Consider the following 21865-nt stretch of genomic DNA (forward strand, 5'->3'; position numbering starts at 1 on the left):
TGTTTATTGAACTGTTGTATTAAATCAATATCACATTTGCAAACTCCTTGAATAATTATAAAAATCTGTCACTCTCCTTATCGCGATCTGTGGGCACATGAGAGTTCTCAAGACTCGAAAGTACGTGCAAATGATAAGTTCCGTCATCTGTCATCGCGTTATAAGCGCGGAACCTGCGGGAATTAGTATAATTATTATTAATAGCCGCAATCCTGCACCTGAAATTCAAGACCTGCTCTGTGTTCTCTGCTAATAACCCAACTGTGAATGATGCGAGCGGCGTTATGTTGTCAGTGAGAAGCTGCAGCCGTGGCAGGGTGGATTTTTGGTGTGCTGGTGTTCTGACAAATAATGCTACCTATCAGATTATGCTACTCATGACTCCCAACAAATCAGATGAGTAGTGGGCGGAGACTGCTTTAGGCCACAGAGTGGTGAGTTCTGACAGGCTGCATCAGAGCCAAATAGCACGTTTCAAAATGAAGTTATTTTATCGGCGAATCGGTTTTGAAAATGACCGATGCCGATAATCATAAAAATGCTTAATATAATATTAATATAGTATATAATATTATATTAATATAATATAACGCCGATAATCGGCCAGGCCGATAATCAGTCGACCCCTACTTACAACATCACAATAACCAAAACACACAATAACACTGCACTGGCCAGACAAATAAATATAGTAAGCAATATGATAAAAACAACATAATTTCCGTGTTTTGCCACATAATTACGTTTTATTATGTAGATAAAGCACATACTCTATCTCTCACGAACTCTCTCCCTCACAGACGCACATACATAATTTACAGTACAGAAACATACATGCGCTAACTTTGTTAACGCTACTCTGGTGATTTTATTTTAAAAGCTAAATTATATTTCTCGCCAGCGAGGTAACAACAGTGCTGTTCTTGAAGAAAATGAACTTAAAGTTTCACTGTTAGTAGAGACGCTGCTGCCGAACAATTTTGAGAGAGAGACAGACTCAGAGAGGTAATATACACGCATGCGCTCTCTCTTTCTTTGTCTCTGTCTGTCTAATAACTTCATTAATATCTGCATTAGTCTGCTATCAACGGCTCAAGCATCCGTTACAATTTCTTAAATGGAATTTTGGAATTAGCAACGGAGGCGTTGGATAAGATGCAGAAGAAATTAACTCCGCTTCGCATCGTGGCCACATCACCACCTCGGGTGTGTGTTATTTTTCTAATAATTCAACGGCCTGTCGCCAATTATTCCTTACGTAAAATATTCTAAGAGCACACCAGTGCATAGTATACCTGTTGTAGCACATTGTTTACTTTTAAGAGTACATGTTATTTTTAATTTAAATGTAACATTTTTATTTTAATGTAACTCACATCAGACTGTTTTTTTTATTTTAAATTTAATATAAATAATATTATATCGTGACACAAATATCGTGATGATATCGTATCGTGGGTCCTCTGGTGATTCCCACCCCTACCATGAACGCAGGCTCTCTCTACATTAGAATATCGCAATATATTAAAAATCGCAATAATATTATATCGTGACACAAATATCTTGATGATATCGTATCGTGGGTCCTCTGGTGATTCCCACCCCTACCATGAACGCAGGCTCTCTCTACATTATGGAAAAATTGCTGATGAGCTGGAAAAAAAAAAACCCCAGCAAACATTTAAGTTGGAATTTAGTGATATCTATTGAGATTTTTTGTTCAAATAAAAGTGAATTACAGCCAGTCTGTTTTTTTCACGTGATCGTTTGTGCTGGTTGCTAAATTGAATCTGCGAGCAAACCATGTGAGTTGTTCTCTTGATTTGCGCAATAACTCTAATGAAATGTAAAAAAATAAAAATACAAATGACAGTAATCATGATTATATTTTTTGAGCAAAATAATCACGATTAACTGTTTAACCATTATTGCAGGACTTTATTGTTGAACATGGTAAATGTTACAAAAAAACTTTGTTTAAAGATGGTGAATTTACAGACTCTATTTCTCAGAGAGGGTTTAGCATGCTGCTGACAGTGTAATTTTGGTAAACTGTTCTCACAGGACAAGTTCTGGGTGGAACACATCAGAATGAAACCGATTTTAAAACTTCAGCTGTTGTTACTTGTCACACTGTTTTTAAATTGTGCTGAAAATGATGACGTTGAAAAAAATAGAGACATGACGCACGGGTCAAAGATATCCATCTGGATCATGTGCGCATAAACCAGCAATTAAAAATATACAGACGGAACACAATGTATCCTGTGTGAATGCCCACTTAGACTATATACTGAAGCATAGCAAGATAAAACCCTCTTCAAGAACTTCTCTAAATCCATTCAAAACACCCTTTGCTAAACTATTATAATATTTACTTGTTTTCATGTTTTTACATGAGCCATCAGAGCCTGATCAAGAGCTTTTTATCAAGTTGTGTTCTTTGCTTTTCACACCCTCTATTTACATTTGTTTTATTGTTCTGTTTAGCAAATAGAACTTTTACATTTGCGTAATGGAGGCATTAAAGCTGAATGTATCTTTTATAATATCTTTCAGACTGATTGTGCATTGTCTTTTTCTCGGCAGACGGGTCATTTAGCAACGGAGACATTGTTGTCGTTGACGTCGAAGAGAGCAGGGGATTGGTTTAAAGAAGAGCTCCGGCTTCTGGGAGGCCTGGACCACATTGTAGATAAAGGTCTTCTGCTTTTACTCATTATTTGCTTAAGTGACGTGCATATTATTAAATGTCTGATCGTTGTCCATTATTTGATATAGAAGGGAGATATTATGTTAATATTGTGTCAAGTTGTATTAAGTCATGATCATCCCAAGGTTTCAGGCCTAGGTTTCACATACATGCATTTCATATATACTTTATATAATAAGATACTTGTGAGAGTGATTTGATGTGCGTGTGTGTGTGTTTCCCCACAGTTAAAGAGTGTGTGGAGAACCTGAGCCGAGAGGATGATAAGGAGAACCTAGTGGCGTCATTGTGGGGTGCTGAGAGATGTTTGCGTGTTCTAGAAAGTGTAAGTCTGATACTCATCCACACTTTTGAGTTGTGATTCTTAGACATCAGTTGTTATGCATATTTTAAGTATGTTGAATGTAAACAAGTGCAGTATAAAGTGCTCTGAATAAGTTTGAATTATGTAGATGCGGACTGTTTCTCCTTGAACCTGCAAATACATTAACATGGGATACAAATATGTCAATCAAAATTAAAATCACATACTTTTTAGCATTTAAATAAAAATAATTATATTTGCTTTCATACGAATTTTACAATAAAATACATTTTTGGTGACTTCCTGTAGAATGATGTGTCGTAACACACTACCGTTCAAAAGTTTAGGGTCAGTAAGGTGATATTTTTAATTAATTTATTTTTATTTTTAAATACAGAAGTGACATCTTTTGGAACATTATTGTAACTTTGCTATTTCAGATAAATGCTGTCTTTTTGAACTTCATATTAATCAAGAATTCAGATTTTTTTTATTTGATTTATTAAATATTAAACAGCAGAACTGTTTTTAACATTGATAAGAAATGTTTCTTCAGCATCCAATCAGAATATTAGAGTTATTTCTGAAGGATCATGTGACACTGAAGACTGGAATAATGGCTTCTGAAAATATAGTTTCGCCTTAAAAATAAGTGTATTTTCTTTTTAAAAAATGTCATTTTAAATGTTTATAATATCTCACAATATTATGATTATTGCTGTAATTAAATAAATTGACTGTTTTATTAAATAAATGCAGGCTTGTTGAGCATAAGAGGCCTCTTTCAAAAAAAAAATGTATCGACCCCAAACTTTTTAATGGTTGTGTAGTTAATTGGTAGTAAGATTCTGGTCATGTGTAACAGTTAAATCCTTTACTATATCTTTTTACCTTTAGACCTAATTTTATCTTTGTATGAGGGAATGTTGGTTATTGTACTTTAGCAGCGACTTGCATGGGCAAGTACCTCTCACATTTTCAAAAAAAAATTAAAAATCTACTTTCCATAAGAGTCAAGCAAATTTTGGCATCTGTTATGGTAAATCTAGCTTATACTTGTCAGCTTGAGGCAGTATGGCCTCTCTTCCACTGCTAATGTAATTACAAGCTGATGGCCCAGCTCTCTAGATGGGGTCAGACCCTTCAAAGTGCACAGCGAACTAAACATGGGTGCTCAGGACGGTGAAGAGGATCTAGATGAGTCAACAAAGTCGACTCACATACACACTCTGCTGGAAGAGCTCATTCATGTGGCTCTAATTCAATTAGAGAGTACGACAGGCCTGCATTAATAATGACCCATCTAATATATGAATACATGAACCTCTACCTCCATTTTCCATCTCGCTCTAATAACCTCATTACGCTAAGCGCATTAGCAGCATTTTGCATGAAGCTGGTCGTACTGTAGTACATGCTGTGGATGCAGTCTCTCTATTGCTATCTCACTCACACACACATCTTGGGGACTAATAGAGAGGAAGAGTAAAGTTTGCTCCCTCTAAAGAAAGCTAATGCAGCTTGTGTTCGTGTCTGCTGACCTTGGCTGTGGCATAAATGCAATCCATTAGGATGTGCACATTTCCCGTTGCATCTGTTATCTGCAGGCTTTTTTATCATCTTGAGTGTTACTCTGAACGGCCATAGATGCTGATGGTGCACTTATAGTCCCAGGCTTGGTGTTAAAATGTGACGTCACTGACAAGGTACACCTTATATTAAACTGAAGTATCTGTCAAGAGGCTTTGATGCCCTGTGATAGACTGTAAATTATGATTTGATTTATTAAGGGCTGTTATTTGTGTGCTTACAGTAAAAAATGGAGTTTGCAAGAGTCCTTAAAGTAGTGTTTCTCAGCTGGTTTTGCTGCAGAAAAGATTTTTTTCCAAGTTCTAAGTGCATTGGATTTATAGGGTTTCCGTGGAGCATTGAAAAGCATTAAAAGTAATAAAATTAAGGTCTTAAATGGCATTAAAAGTCATTAAATCGTATTCCTACAGGCATTCGCAAGAGTCCTTAAAGTAGTGTTTCTCAGCTGGTTTTGCTGCAGAAAAGATTTTTTTCCAAGTTCTAAGTGCATTGGATTGATAGGGTTTCCGTGGAGCATTGAAAAGCATTAAAAGTAATAAAATTAAGGTCTTAAATGGCATTAAAAGTCATTAAATCGTATTCCTACAGGCATTAATTTTTTAGATGGATTTGAAGAAAACGAATATTACCAGTTTATTTTGAATATAGCCTTCATCATTAGAATTTTCAGTATCAGTACTCCATTCGTCAAATTTTTTTGTGGAAACCATGATATATTACCATTCAAAAGTACCATTAAAAAAAAAAGAAGATATGTTTCAATAAGGACAAATGAAATTGATCAAAAGTATCAGTAAAGACATTTATAGTGTTACAAAAGGTTTTATTTCAAATAAATGCTGTTATTTTGAACTTTCTGTACATCAAAGAATTCTGAAAAATAAAATGTCATGGTTTCCACACCAAAAAACCGTTAAATTTAAATGATAAAATATAAAATGTTAAGTATTGATAATAATAAGAACCATTATTAATAATTGAGCACCGATAATTGATCATTACAGAGCAGCAATCAGCATATTAGAATGATTTCTGAAGGATCATGTGACACTGAAGTAATGATGCTGAAAATTCAGCTTTTCATGACGGGAATACATTTTATTTTAAAATATATTAAAATAGAAAACAGTTATTTTAAATTGAAATAATATTCCTCAATATTACTATTACTGCAGCCTTGGTGAGCAGAAGATACTTGTTTCAAAAGCATTATGTATGTGTGTGTGTGTATATCTCACACACACTAGCGGTCAATGGTTTTTAATGTTTTAGAAACAAGTCTCTTCTGCTCACCAAGGCTATATATATTGGTTGTGTATGGCATTAAAAATTTAAAAATGGCATTAAAAGGCATTAAACATCATAGGATTTGATGATTTAATTAGATTTGATGATCCCTCCAGAAACCCTAATTTAGCCCGAGTCATATTTTCTTTTACATTGCATGTATTTTTTTTTATATTTGAGGATGAGGGCATAAGAACTGTTTAACATGGTAACACAGAACTGTGACCCAGCAGTTCAGAACCACTACCTTAAATTCTTTCTTTTTTTGATCCACTTGTTATTCCAAACCTGTATGACTGACTTTGTTTTGTGGAACACAAAAGGTAATATTTTGAAGAAGTTCACTCTGGGGCTGGGCAATATGGCCAAAAATATTATCACAATATTTTTTTTCCTGTATCATTCGATATTGATATTTATCACTATATTCGTTTACCATTAATGGGGAAGGAAATGCTTTCCTCATTGAACAAACATAACCACAGAGTAAGCTACCTTTTAATTAAGGACCCCATGAAATCCATTTTATTTTCCGCTAAATTCGGTTTTATGATTTTAATACAAATTTATCATGAAAATGGTGTCTAATGAAAATAATTAAAACTAAAACAGTTTAATAAATATTTAAAAATGTAGTCAAATCTGATTAAAATGAAATCAAATTAAAATACAAAATTAAAATAAAAATTTAAAATATTAATTTACATAACTGCATTTTTACATGGATGAAAAACATTGTAGTTGTATTATGTTCCTTTAAACTAAAAATATTACTTTGAGAAGTACATTTTAGTATACAATAATATATTTCTGTCATAATTTCTTCTAGTTAAACATAACTTTAATTTTGGTGGTTTGTTAGGAAGATGTTTGAGGTTCTGTGTTTATTTGACCGTGTTTTTCTCAAATGAAATGGTGAAAAGCTTGATAAGTGACACTCAGAAGAACTGAATTTCATGTCCTCATATGTTGAGATGGCAGACGCTAAAAATTCAATTCAAGTTTATTTGTATAGCGCTTTTCACAATATAAATCATTGCAAAGCAACTTTACAGCAAATTAAGTTTCTACAATATTTAGTGGTAGCTTATCAGTGGTGACTGTCAGTTAATGTACATATGGCAGAAATGTACGGAAAAATCAATTAAAGACGTAATCAAACAGACAATGAACACTATTAACAGCAATTATTATATGATGCAATCAAACTTATAGCAAAATGTGGTAGTTCTGTATGTTGTTTCAGGGTTGGCATCATCTGAGGTCCTCTGAGGGGTTGGCATCATCTCTTCTCAGGTGTTCTGGATCCAGACTGAAGCTTGTGTAAATCCTAGTTACCCGTGGCAAAAAAAAGAAACAAATAGAGACATAATTAGCGTAGCTGCTGTTCCAACTAAGCAACATTGATTTGTTTAACCCAAACTAAGGAATAATAATGTGCATTTAATCAGATATAACTGCAGTACAAGATTATGAGATGCATTATTTGAGTGCTTGGCCAAAGAGATGTGTCTTTAATCTAGATTTAAACAGAGAGAGTGTGTCTGAACCCCGAACGTTATCAGGAAGGCTATTCCAGAGTTTGGGAGCCAAATGCGAAAAAACTCTACCTCCTTTAGTGGACTTTGCTATCCTAGGTACTACCAAAAGTCCAGAGTTTTGCGACCTTAGGGTGCGTGATGGATTGTAGCGTGGTAGAAGACTAGTTAGGTACGCAGGAGCTAACCCATTAAGGGCCCTATAGGCAAGTAATAATATTTTGTAACTGATACGGAACTTAATAGGTAGCCAGTGCAAAGGTAATATGATCATATTTTCTTGACTTGGTAAGGACTCTAGCCACTGCATTTTGGACTCAGATTTTTGACTGTAGAGGAAATAACAGTACATCCGTCTAGTAGCAAATTGTAATCCAAGAGATTCTGTGTACTGTATTTTGGTCCAATAAGTAATATATCTGTCTTATCCGTATTTAATAGGAGAACATTATTGGTCGTCCAATCTTTTACATTTTTAACACACTCTGTTAGCACAGATCTATGTATTCTATTTATTGTGGGGCTGTGAATAATTACTTTTTTAACTAATTAATCGTAATTGTCTAAATATAACTAATCAACAATACATTTTAATAACAATAAGCCAACTGCAAAAGATCAGACTACTGTTTTTCTTTATCACTTACAACAATTATTGAACATGAGCAACCTTATAGACTAAATAAACTTACTACAATCATCCCATAAACCCATTATAATAAATGTCTCGTATAGCTTTGTCTTTATTAATGGGAAATAACCCCAAATTAGGTTTCTGTCTTGTTACTCAATCTGCTTGCTTGTTTGAATCAGAGATGTCTGTTCATTTTGTTTCACTTCAAAACATTAGCGAACAACGCTCAGGGCTGGGCAATATGGCAAAAAAAAATTAAGTGTCAATTTTTTTTTCAGAACGTTTGAACGGTTCTCGATTTTTGAAAATGTAACTACAACATGATTCAAGTAACTTTTTCTTTATTAACCTTCTAATAAAAAACAAAAATTAAGTGCACCACACATGAAGTTGTCATCATGATGTAAATGTTAAACAAATCACTTGTTAAATATCTTTGCAAAAAAGAAGCATGAACTACAATTACATCTTGTACAAACTTGTCTTATACAAACCCAATTCCAAAAAAGTTGGGACACTGTACAAATTGTGAGTAAAAAAGGAATGGAATAATTTACAAATCTCATAAACTTATATTTTATTCACAATAGAATATAAATAACATATCAAATGTTGAAAGTGAGACATTTTGAAATGTCATGCCAAATATTGGCTCATTTTGGATTTCATGAGCTACACATTCCAAAGAAGTTGGGACAGGTAGCAATAAGGAACAGCTGGAGGACCAATTTGCAACTTATTAGGTCAATTGGCAACATGATTGGGTATAAAAAGAGCCTCTCAGAGTGGCAGTGTCTCTCAGAAGTCAAGATGGGCAGAGGATCACCAATTCCCCCAATGCTGCGGCGAAAAATAGTGGAGCAATATCAGAAAGGAGTTTCTCAGAGAAAAATTGCAAAGAGTTTAAAGTTATCATCATCTACAGTGCATAATATCATCCAAAGAAAGGTATAACATCAGTAGACTATTATTAACTGTAAATGTTCTGTAAAAACAATGAACAGCCTGTCACCATGATGCAAGCATGACATTTCAGATGTACAGTTAGTATTTTTTTCTATGTAAACATGGACGCGTTTGACTGTTGTGCTCGCGTCTCTTGCAGCGTCTCATGCATGAAACAGCATTCTAAAAATGCGCTGCTCAAGTTAAAAGAAGCTCAACTCCCATCTTCCAGAATTTTTTCCTATTCCACTGCCCGTGTCGCATCTTTGTCAATACAAAAGCGCATTCTGTGTGAATGGCACCTTATGGCCCTTCACAGAGCATGTCACACATGAGCGTCACAATCACGTGCGCCGACATGCGGTTGGATCATTCTTTTCTCTTTACTGTTAACATTGACATATTGTCAAAGTGTCTAATTCTAATGTTTGGTAATATTTATAATTGTCCAGTCCTAGCTCAAATAGCATGAGCATAATGCCATAGGATATCTGCCAATACATATTTCAAAATGAATGTTACTTTTCCTATCCCTAATTTATTCATATAACTGAAAATGATTAAATCTCACTCTTGTGTGCTTTTAGTGAAAAAATACAGAAAACATGTCTTGATTTTAACTAGTTTTTTTTAAATATATATTTGAGTAGTATCATTTACATATCTAAAATAAAAGTGTAAAATATTTTTAAATTGTCCAATCCTATTTTTGTTTGTGCAGACCAGTTGTGTGTGACATTCCTATCAAGCTGAAACCAGATTGTCTGTCTATGTTGTGGTTCCTGTTGATCTAAATGAGGTGTTTTTCATTGTATTTATGTGTGTTTTTAGGGTCTGGGCTTGCTTATTAATCTGGTTGAGTACAGCGCGAGGAACAGACACTGTCTGGTGGAGCTGCAGATGGAGGGAGGTGAAGTCTGGGACTCCATGTGCGTGTCTGACAAAGATGAGTTGCAAACTGAGAGATCTCGCAGCGCCATTGCTGCTCTGGTGAAGGTATAAACACAAACACAGAGAAACAACTGCTGCATGTCCACGTTTCACACTTAAAGAAAACAGGCCCTAGTATTATTACACCTATTATTAAGGTCTTGGTGTGATGTGATCACAAATGGTCACTCAAAACACATCGCTGTTTACACATGGTAGTAAAATGTGTCTCAACTGCTTCCTCTGTGACCACTAGTTATCAGATTTTGTTGAGGAAGTTCTCCGATTTCATGACTACATACATTACTGTTAGTGTATGTTGAAAGTGCATCAGTGCATGGTGTGCATACGATTAATTGCTAAAATAAAATGATACATTGGTGTACAGTTTGGTATTCAAATTTGTGATAAAGCTGACCATTAAAGGGATAGTTCACCCAAAAATGAAAATTACCCCTGACTTTCTTCTTTCAGACGGATATAATCAGAGTTATATTAATAAATGTCCTGGCTCTTCCAAGCTTTATAATAGCAGTGAGATTTTGAAGTCCAATTAAGTGCTTCCATCATCATAAAAAGTACTCCACATGGCTCTGGGGGGTTAATAAATGCCTTCTGAAGCGAATTGATGCTTTTGTGTAAGAAAATTATATGGATATCAATATAAATATTCATATTATTCGTCTGAAAAAAAAAGTAATATACACCTAGAATGGCTTAAAGGTTGAATAAATCATGGGGTAATTTTCATTTTTGGGTGAACTATCCCTTTAATGCATCTGCACATGAATAGAAATATAAACGTGTAATAGAATAGGTTTTCATGGTGAGAAATTTCAGTGATTCCCAGTAATTTGAAAGTTTTGAATGTGTCCACCAAAATAATTTTTGTTCACTGATTGGTTCACAAGCAAAACACTAGTAGTTGCTTTTTCTCTGTTTCTGCATGTATAGCTTTTTCTTCAGAGAGAGCATGCAGCCATATTGGCGGAGACGGAGACGGATGACTTCATCAATGATGCGCCAAAGTCCCAATTGGACCAGAGTGGAGAATGGAAAGAGACCAATGAAGAGATCCAGTGGGTAGCTTCAGAAAACAACAGCACAGAGGATAAGAAGAAGGGAGAGGAGGATGAAGAACTTGATCTCAACAAAGGTAGACACTACACCCAGGGACTAGACAAATGCCATGACCGTGAATTTTGCTTAATGCACAAGCCACTTTGGTGGACAACCAATCTCAGTTTGGACTTAGAGACCCAGTGAAAGAACACAATTTTAAATGTGCTAAGTCAACCCTCTACATTGTGAGTAAATCACTTGCATATGCGACTAAATCTTACTCAGTCGTTAGCCATTGGCTAATAAATTCTTAGATTTTACTCACCAGTGTGTGTGTCAGAGGCTAATTACAAGTTTAGCATAGATATATTTTCACTTGCTGAACACGGAGCAATTCAGAGTTTTGCTCTCCATCAAGTGATCTGTTCTATTTCAATTCAGCTCAATGGATGACCACTAGTCCTAAACTTAGTTAAAGTAACAAATATGCATTTATAAATGGTTGCTAAGTTTTAGTTCTAATTACTACAGTTCTAACATTAAATAGTGCTTAATTTTCATTATATAATATAATGCTTGATTACATTATGCTAGAATTTAAGAAGCTGTGCCATTTTACAAAGATAAGCTGATTTGCTGGAATCATATGTATGTGTGTGTGTGTGTGTGTGTGTATGTATGCACTGTGTGTGTGTGTAAATTAGTATATCAGTCTGGCGAGTAAGCTAAAAAGTTTAGTAGCCAATGGAGATTATATTGCCACAGGGTTGTAAGTGTGCACGTATGTTAGAGGTTTCTGAGAATGGAATTGTGTAATATGTGAGTACACCACATGAACTCAGACTCAAATCTAAGTCATGATGCATTTAGCTCCTGCGTCAAGAATCCATATGCGCTCTTAGTTCTTTTTCTGACATTTGCGCAATTCCAGTTATTTTCTTTTGCAACATCTGTTCTGGCAGAGTGCGTTTCCTCCAGAGCATGTGAGCGAAGCGAAGCGGAGCAGTGTGACGCTCCGCTACGGTTTCCGCTCTATGATCGTGCGCTCCACTCAGTCGCTCTAACCGCCCAAGCAAGCGCTCCGTTAATATTCCGTTAATATTAATATACTAGCTCACCTTTTGCGGCACCATGTTTGCGTAACACATCCTCGTGCTTTCTGGCAATGTGCCGCTTCAGATTCCAATATGAATCTTTACTAACTCTCCCCGCACTCCCTCTCAGTTTCTTCTCCCTGCTCATTCTTAACTTAGATTTTTTTACTTTACATTTATGTATAAGGCTTGCAACTTTGTTGAAACAATATCTGAACTCCATAACTGCTGTACTATTCTCGATCTCTAAAGATTCTCGATCTGGAACAAGCAAATCACCAAACGGCATTCTGGGTTGAGCGAAATATTACCACTCCGCTCCCACTCTGCTCTGCTCACATGCTCTGGTTTCCTCTGCAACCAGCCTTATTGATAAGGGTCTAAAGCTAGGGGTGGGAATCACCAGAGGCCCCACGATACAATATTATCACGATACTTGTCACAATACAGTATTATTGTGATTTTAAATATATTGCGATATATTGCAATGTATTACCTTTTTCCAACTTCAAATTATGTCCCCAAACGAAAACTTTGGCAACATCTGTTTTAACTAAAAAGGAACATTTCTCAGTTTGTGTATCTCACTTCAATTTTATTGTTGCAGTGCAAAATGGGATTGTCAAGCAGACAAACTGACCAACACTTTCATGAAAACCTGTCATAAATGTTGTATGCACCTGGCAAACTCAACTATTTGTTAGGGATGTAACGATTCACTCAACTCACGATTCAATTCACGATTTTGATTTCACGATTCGATTTGATTCACGTTTTTTTTTTAAACAAAATGGAGATTTAAGACAAATTATAAATTAAATGTGTTCTTTTATTATGGCTTAGACAAAATACTGTACATTTCTTTGTGAAATTTAAATATAACACTATAATAATATACTAATATAGCACTTGCATATTATTGATCTTTAGTTGGTTTTGATTGCTTCTATTGTCCTCATTTGTTAGTCACCTTGGATAAAATCGTTTGCTAAATAACAAAATTTTAATTTAATTTAAATGTAAATAACAAAACTAAAATTTAAAACAAGCCCCAAATCAAATAAATAAGTAACACAAATAAAATAAATCTCTTCATATAAACAAACTAAGGCTTTTTCTGTGCTCTTTCCTTTTAAAATTAGAGGCAACCACTGCATTTTAATCATGATCCAAACAAAGATGCTGCATACATGCAACATGAGCAGTTTTTAATCTAAATTACATTGTATAATTTCTAAATTTGAAGCAAAAACAGAATGGTTTGACTTCAGTTTTGTGAAACTATGCATAAAAAATATCTGCATGAAACAGAAACCGCAGACAAGCTGAATGAGACGCAGATTCACTCTCTGCCAGCAGGTGGCGCTTAAAGCGTTTTCTTGGTTTTCGCTGTAAACAAAGCAGTGCTGCACTAATGAACTTTAATATGCAAGGCTCCAGACTGCGATAATTTTTTCTGCCTGTGCGACTAAATTTTGTGTGCGGTCGTACTGGTGCGACCACCGCGTTGGTCAACTCATAAGCGCTTCAATTTCTGTTGCATATGATAAACATCAAAGGGCAAACGAAACTGAAAACATAACGAAACAGCGCTTAGAGAGTATACCTACTCCCGTGTCAGCGCGAAGCTGCGCGCAGCAAAAATGATGCGCATATTGAACTGTTCTGGAACAGTGTTGTAAATACAACTTAACCACTGATTTCTAGTCGTGTCCTCTTTTGGAAGGCCAAACAAAGTATGATACAGACCTGCTCCATTACATTTCTCAGCAAGGAGGTAAAATCTTTAAGTAACTAAACTCACAGCTTCATTGCTTGTAGAGAGAGACGCACAGATGCAGGTAATTCACACACACAACTGTCATCTTTCTCTCTCTCGAACAAACGATCGATAATTAATTCAAATAAATGTTATAATTCTGTAATTCTATAATTCTGTAACTGACAAAAATAAGCGTAATTTTTACCCATTCTGTCAAATATTGCGCTGCAAAGAGCAATACTAGTTTTAACTTGTCTATAACTTGACAAATGACCATGGAATAATAAGCGAGATAATCAAGTGCTTGTTAATGCGGGTGTCTGTTGTTGTCGCAGTCTCCGGTATTTGTTGCTGCTCTTGTTCCGTTGCTTTGGTTTAGTTTTCTACTGTGATTAAAAACAGCCCGGGCCAGTGTCGCCACCTTGTGGAACAACTGATTAGTGCAAAACCAAGTCAAGCTTGTGATGAAATTTGTGTCACTCGCTCTGTACACTGACCCTCACATAAAAACCGAAGTACACTTTGGGCTTAAGGAGCAGACTTCCATCTGAGCATGTGGATATGTTTGGTTTTCTCAAAAAGGACATGAGAAACAGTATAAACGCGATAACCATTATATGCAGTTTTCATGTTCGTTCTGTACAATAAGTGGGGCAGTCTGCTTTATTAGTGTTGTTTGCTTACTCTACGAGAGATTAAAAATTTTTGTTCAATACTTTTTTTTTTCTCCACACACATTGCTTACAACAACAATAATAACAGAACCACAGGGTGCAATATATGCTTGTGGATATAAACAACGGGTCAAAAGTTTGGAATAACTTAAGTTTTTTAATGTTTCTGAAATATTACTATTTAAAAGTACTGTTTTCTATTTTAATAATTTTAAAATTTAATTTATTCGTTTGATAGCCACTACTCCACTCTTCAGAAGTCTTTCTAATATGCTCATTTGGTGCTCAATTATTATCAATTATTATTGGTGATCCATCAGTAATAATGTTTCTTATCATCAATGTTTTTGTTGTTGTTTAAAATTGTGGAAACTGAGATACATTTTTTTCCAGACTTTTTGATGAAAAGTTCAAAAGAACAGCATTTCAAATAAATGCTGTTCTTTTGAACTTTTCAGCAGGCTGCTTCCTGCTGCCACAAGAATAAATGACATTTTAAAATATTAAAATAGAAATCTTTAATTTTAAATTGTTACATTTCACAATATGACTGTTTTGTATTGCTGTTACTTTTTTTTTTTAATGATCAAAAGCACTTAAAATAAAAAATCGTAATTATTCCAAACTTTTGGTGGGTAGTGTAATGAAAAATGTTCTGAAATGAAGAAATCTACATTCATTTTGACTTCATTTAAATAAGCATAATATAATATTCCTTTTATGAGCTTGGATATTCAAATATTAATGAAAAATTCCCATTTTAAGTAATGTCATTTTATTATTTTTATTTTTTTTCTCTTCTCCAGCTCTTCAGCATGCTGGCAAGCACATGGAGGACAGTATTGTGGCGTCATACACTGCACTGCTTTTGGGCTGTCTGTGCCAGGGGAGCCCTGTAAGTAACACATTCACTTCACGTCAGTGTTTCCTATTTTGTATCTTTGATTTATGTCTTGTGTCTGTGTCTGTGTCTGCTCAGAACCGTGTTTTCTTCATAAAATACAAATAGTATTGTATATTATTAATGTTGGGTATGCATTTAGCTCTGCCAAGACTACTAGCATCCATCTAGATAGAATGTTTTTATTGTTACTTTTAAACATCTGACACTGAAGACTGTAGTAATGGCTGCTTCCTGCTGCCACAAGAATAAATGACATTTTAAAATATTAAAATAGAAATCTGTAATTTTAAATTGTTACATTTCACAATATGACTGTTTTGTATTGCTATTATTATTTTTTTTTTAATGATCAAAAGCACTTAAAATAAAAAAAATTGTAATTATTCCAAACTTTTGGTGGGTAGTGTAATGAAAAATGTTCTGAAATTAAGAAAACTACATTCATTTTGACTTCATTTAAATAAGCATAATATAATATTCCATTTATGAGCTCGGATATTCAAATATTAATGAAAAATTCCCATTTTAAGTAATCTGTCATTTTATTATGTTTATTTTTTTTCTCTTCTCCAGCTCTTCAGCATGCTGGCAAGCACATGGAGGACAGTATTGTGGCGTCATACACTGCACTGCTTTTGGGCTGTCTGTGCCAGGGGAGCCCTGTAAGTAACACATTCACTTCACGTCAGTGTTTCCTATTTTGTATCTTTGATTTATGTCTTGTGTCTGTGTCTGCTCAGAACCGTGTTTTCTTCATAAAATACAAATAGTATTGTATATTATTAATGTTGGGTATGCATTTGGCTCTGCCAAGACTACTAGCATCCATCTAGATACCCTTTATGTCCTCGACAAGTGCTCGCTTGTTCCCTCAGTAGTGGAATGATGCCACAGTCACTTTAAGGTCAGGACAAACCCAGGCTAGCCCAATAAGAGCACAGTGTTTACTGGTACCGAGCTTTTATTGATAATATTCCTTTGCTTTTGCTGGGTTTGAGTGTTGTTTGTCTAAATTGCAGTTTTCAAGTTTCAGGGCAGGTATCAGAAGAAAGCTACCTTTGTTGTGTCTGGTAGTATTAATGGATTTATTTTCAGGACGTTAATAGGTGGGCTGCAGAATCGGCTGTAATGGACCCCTCTGTTTCTCTTTCATACCACTCTGTTGCTTTCTGACTGACGTACACGGCCATTATCTGTCTCGCCAATAAACACGGCCCAGATGCAGACACAAAAAGAGATGGTATTTCACCCACTTTTTCTTTTGGATTCATGTTTGCACACTTTGAAGGTCAAGTTTGATTCTGTTTTAGAAAAACAGATTGACTCAAAATAGGGTTTATTTAGGAAGACCCATCATCCTGTTTGCAGCTTAGATTCATGTTAGGGGGCATCAGAGCTCATTTAGAAGGAGAGAAATATTTGATTTGGATGTGTTTTTGAAGATTGAGCACCATGGAGACTCTAAGCGCATTGAAAAAATGATGGCCAGAGATGGAGTTCTGCTGCTTTGATCAACAGACACTTGCTTAAAAATCTCCAGACTCTCTTTCAGCACAGGCCTGATGTGCACTGTAACCCCACGGGAGGAATGAGCGGCTAATGCGGTCTCTCTCTTTCAGATGAATGTGACTACTGTGAGGGAAAACCTGCCAAAAGGGGATTTTTCAGTCATGACAGAGATGCTGAAGAAGTTCTTGAATTTCATGAACCTTACAGTAAGTGCACAAGAGTTAGCGATTTGACCAGTGGTGGCTTATATTATGATTGCTACAATATCAATTTCAGTAATTGATGCAACAGAATATCACAATTCGTTTATAGAATGATAGAGTGAGGGATGACATAGTGGCAGTCCTGGAAGTTAGCATCAGCCTGGTTCCATTGACAAAGCCAATAGGACTTCTCCAATTTTTTTATTGGAAAAAATAAGCTCTGTGACAAACAAATTAACCCAGCTAAATAGAATCGGCAGAAGTAAAAAGCTGAACCTAGGCTCTAAACAGAATGTGTCACAGTCGCTTCACTTCCATGTCACCATCACCTAAGGTTCTGATCACAAGTTGGAAAGTTTGAGTTCTGATAGTTTGCAAGAGTGTGAGTATAAACACAATGCAATGTCTTTAACAACCTCTGTAGTCCCATTTAGCCACTTGTTAGCAACCAACTTTAAGACAAGAAAAAGCTTTAAAAAAAACACAAGAGAGTATTACTGATATATTTCATGTCCATAGAATAACACCTGAAAATATTGGGTTGTGTTAACAATAAAGACCATTGGGACGATTGAACCGTACATTCAAAAATGATGTTATTTCCTGCAGCATAACTCTATTATATGCTTTAATAAAATAATACATACACACACACACAGTTTCTTTAAAATGACAAAAAATATCTACAATAAGTACAAGTAATAGCTATTTATTATATATAAAATAAATATATATTTAAATATATATATTTATATATATTTGATTATATTTAAATACATTTATTATATATAAATTTTCCTTCATTTTTTCAGTAATTAAATGATAGTCTGTAAAAAAAAAATTAAGAGAAAGTATAAATAAAGATACAAAGAGTAGTAATAAAGATACAAATGAAGGAAACTTGAAAAAGCTAGACTTTTTCAGGTGTTTTTAACGGCAGTAGCAACTATTCCCGTAAATGCATTTTTATTTTTTATTTTTTTAAGATGAATTAAATCAACACTTATTTTACAAAAATGAAAGCATCTATTGTCTATTGACAAGGCTTTCTGTTTTTGGAACTTTTACATAAGAGGGTAATATGTTTTATGTGCTCTTATTATGCGTAATTACAAACCAAACCTTAAACCTATAGAAGGTAATTGTTACTTATTAGCATTTGTGTAATTACATTGTAATAAGGACACGTTATAATAAAATGTGACCCATGAGAGAAATACCACTTCTGTTAATTGGCTAAATTGAACCACTATAATCTGAAAAATGGCCAAATATCGACTGATAAAACGGCCTGTCACTAGAAATTAAGCGACATGAATATAACAAGTAGGCAAGCATATGCGTGATCCTGCTGTAATATCAATACTAATGTTCTACCTCATTTTGTAAGGAAAACCAATAAAGTTATGCTTATTGACTGAACAGTTGCGTCTTTTTTGTCCCTTACAGTGTGATGTGGGCACCACGGGACAGAAGTCTATCTCCAGGGTCATTGATTATCTGGAACACTGCTAGTGTGTTTGCAGAGCTCCACACACAGACTTCAGATCACTGCTGCCCAACCCCAACACACCTGGAAAACAACCCACCATCATCATCATCATCATCATCAACCAGTACCTTCATCATTCAGACTGTAAAGAATTAAATCTAAAGCACATCATACTCCCAGAACTCTATTAAAAGGAGCTGTTTTGATTGAGTTTGTCACAATCTGTTCACCTATTTCGTCTTAAAATGTTTTTATCACGAAATAATTGTGTTCCTCGCATAACAATCCTCCCTAATCTGGCGTCTATTGATCAGTCGCCTTGGAAGCTGGTTTTCATTGGCAGAAATGGAGAGAGTGGCTTTGATAAAACTTGTTAAAGGATGTCTCCCCCTCTGTTTGTTTTATTCCACTCTCAAGTCTGTGAATTTAAAAGCGTTCAACACTGACCTGTACGATTGGAGGGCGAATCCAAAACCGCATTCGAAATTCTGGTCCTCTTTGAAATGCCGCAAAGACATGCCCTCCTGGTTCAAATCTATTCTCTTCGCTTCAGGATGTGCTCCCTTTGTGTTGCACAAATTCGTTTTTAATCGATATCGCTATGTCAAAGGTCTGCGAAGGAATAAATTACATCACTTCCCATTTCACTAGGGCAGGAAAGGGACAAAGCGTTTTTAGAATGTTGTAGTAGTCGTAATTTTTAACCGTATTTTCCAAATGCCAGAACGTTAACTTTAATGTTAACAAACTTGATGTCCAAACCTTATGTGGTTCAAAATCGACAGTCAGACTTATTAAATCGTGCAATATGCCGAATTATGCTTGGCTGCAGTACTGTGTTGTGCAAGAGAGAAATGATTAGGAATTTGAATGAATTCAAATGCGTTTTTGAAGCCAGGAAATGTCATCCATGGGTTTGGGTCATGGCTACATGGTAACCCTGAGTTCAGCGAAAATTCTGCATGCACTGCTACTGAGGTTTGGTCAGAGCTGAAGTTGCTGTGATAATTAAAGATAAGTGCAATAACCGTTTCGATGAACGCTGGTTTCCGTCTAGCCGTGACCTTGGGTTTTGGATGCCAACATCCATGTCAACGTGGATCTACATTTCAAGAGTTGGTGTCATAAACTACACACTGAATAAGTCCTGTTTTGTTTATGGTTGGTGTTTTTTGTACAAGATTGAATTTAGCACTTGACATCTCTCTGATAAGGCCAGTAGATTCCAATTTTGACCCAAACTTGTTCTGATCTTCTCAAGGTTGTTTTCAGAAGCGCTCTATTGTTTTTCTGCCTTCTCAAGCGATCGCCTTCAGGCATTTCGCTGCTGTTCATGACTGAAATAGACTGAAATAACTTCAATGCACACAGCTTAACGAAAGCAAAGCTAAGGATCATTTTCCCCCTCACCGCTTAACTGTTTTGGTTCACACAACTGATTAGTGCAAAACCAAGTCAAGCTTGTGATGAAATTTGTGTCACTCGCTCTGTACACTGACCCTCACATAAAAACCGAAGTACACTTTGGGCTTAAGGAGCAGACTTCCATCTGAGCATGTGGATATGTTTGGTTTTCTCAAAAAGGACATGAGAAACAGTATAAACGCGATAACCATTATATGCAGTTTTCATGTTCGTTCTGTACAATAAGTGGGGCAGTCTGCTTTATTAGTGTTGTTTGCTTACTCTACGAGAGATTAAAAATTTTTGTTCAATACTTTTTTTTTCTCCACACACATTGCTTACAACAACAATAATAACAGAACCACAGGGTGCAATATATGCTTGTGGATATAAACAACGGGTCAAAAGTTTGGAATAACTTAAGTTTTTTAATGTTTCTGAAATATTACTATTTAAAAGTACTGTTTTCTATTTTAATAATTTTAAAATTTAATTTATTCGTTTGATAGCCACTACTCCACTCTTCAGAAGTCTTTCTAATATGCTCATTTGGTGCTCAATTATTATCAATTATTATTGGTGATCCATCAGTAATAATGTTTCTTATCATCAATGTTTTTGTTGTTGTTTAAAATTGTGGAAACTGAGATACATTTTTTTCCAGACTTTTTGATGAAAAGTTCAAAAGAACAGCATTTATTTGAAATGGAAATCTTTTGTAATATTATGAATGTTTTTATTGTTACTTTTAAACATCTGACACTGAAGACTGTAGTAATGGCTGCTTCCTGCTGCCACAAGAATAAATGACATTTTAAAATATTAAAATAGAAATCTTTAATTTTAAATTGTTACATTTCACAATATGACTGTTTTGTATTGCTGTTACTTTTTTTTTTTAATGATCAAAAGCACTTAAAATAAAAAATCGTAATTATTCCAAACTTTTGGTGGGTAGTGTAATGAAAAATGTTCTGAAATGAAGAAATCTACATTCATTTTGACTTCATTTAAATAAGCATAATATAATATTCCATTTATGAGCTCGGATATTCAAATATTAATGAAAAATTCCCATTTTAAGTAATCTGTCATTTTATTATGTTTATTTTTTTTCTCTTCTCCAGCTCTTCAGCATGCTGGCAAGCACATGGAGGACAGTATTGTGGCGTCATACACTGCACTGCTTTTGGGCTGTCTGTGCCAGGGGAGCCCTGTAAGTAACACATTCACTTCACGTCAGTGTTTCCTAGCTATTTTTTTTCTTTATTTTATATCTTGTGTCTGTGTCTGTGTCTGCTCAGAACCGTGTTTTCTTCATAAAATACAAATAGTATTGTATATTATTAATGTTGGGTATGCATTTAGCTCTGCCAAGACTACTAGCATCCATCTAGATACCCTTTATGTCCTCGACAAGTGCTCGCTTGTTCCCTCAGTAGTGGAATGATGCCACAGTCACTTTAAGGTCAGGACAAACCCAGGCTAGCCCAATAAGAGCACAGTGTTTACTGGTACCGAGCTTTTATTGATAATATTCCTTTGCTTTTGCTGGGTTTGAGTGTTGTTTGTCTAAATTGCAGTTTTCAAGTTTCAGGGCAGGTATCAGAAGAAAGCTACCTTTGTTGTGTCTGGTAGTATTAATGGATTTATTTTCAGGACGTTAATAGGTGGGCTGCAGAATCGGCTGTAATGGACCCCTCTGTTTCTCTTTCATACCACTCTGTTGCTTTCTGACTGACGTACACGGCCATTAATGTCCTGCAGAGTTTAGCTCCAACCCTGAAAAAAAAAAATCTCACCTGCCTGTAGCCTTAGTA

At 35.2% G+C, this 21865-nt stretch overlaps 1 protein-coding gene across 1 annotated transcript in view; it reads left to right on the forward strand.

Annotated features, from left to right (window-relative positions):
- LOC107571690 (wings apart-like protein homolog) overlaps positions 1–20066 on the forward strand; it is a 67806-nt gene extending 47740 nt beyond the window's left edge. Inside the window, exons 14-20 of the mRNA XM_016258022.1 lie at positions 2590–2701; positions 2941–3038; positions 9843–10007; positions 10896–11097; positions 15340–15428; positions 17057–17152; positions 18599–20066. Coding sequence (XP_016113508.1) covers positions 2590–2701; positions 2941–3038; positions 9843–10007; positions 10896–11097; positions 15340–15428; positions 17057–17152; positions 18599–18664 — 828 coding nt within the window. The 3' untranslated portion in view covers positions 18665–20066. The remainder of the gene's footprint in view (positions 1–2589; positions 2702–2940; positions 3039–9842; positions 10008–10895; positions 11098–15339; positions 15429–17056; positions 17153–18598) is intronic.
- The last annotated feature ends 1799 nt before the right edge of the window (positions 20067–21865 follow it).

This window comes from Sinocyclocheilus grahami, unplaced genomic scaffold (assembly GCF_001515645.1).
Source record: "Sinocyclocheilus grahami isolate Dianchi unplaced genomic scaffold, SAMN03320097.WGS_v1.1 scaffold1635.1, whole genome shotgun sequence".
Lineage (NCBI taxonomy): Eukaryota > Metazoa > Chordata > Actinopteri > Cypriniformes > Cyprinidae > Sinocyclocheilus > Sinocyclocheilus grahami.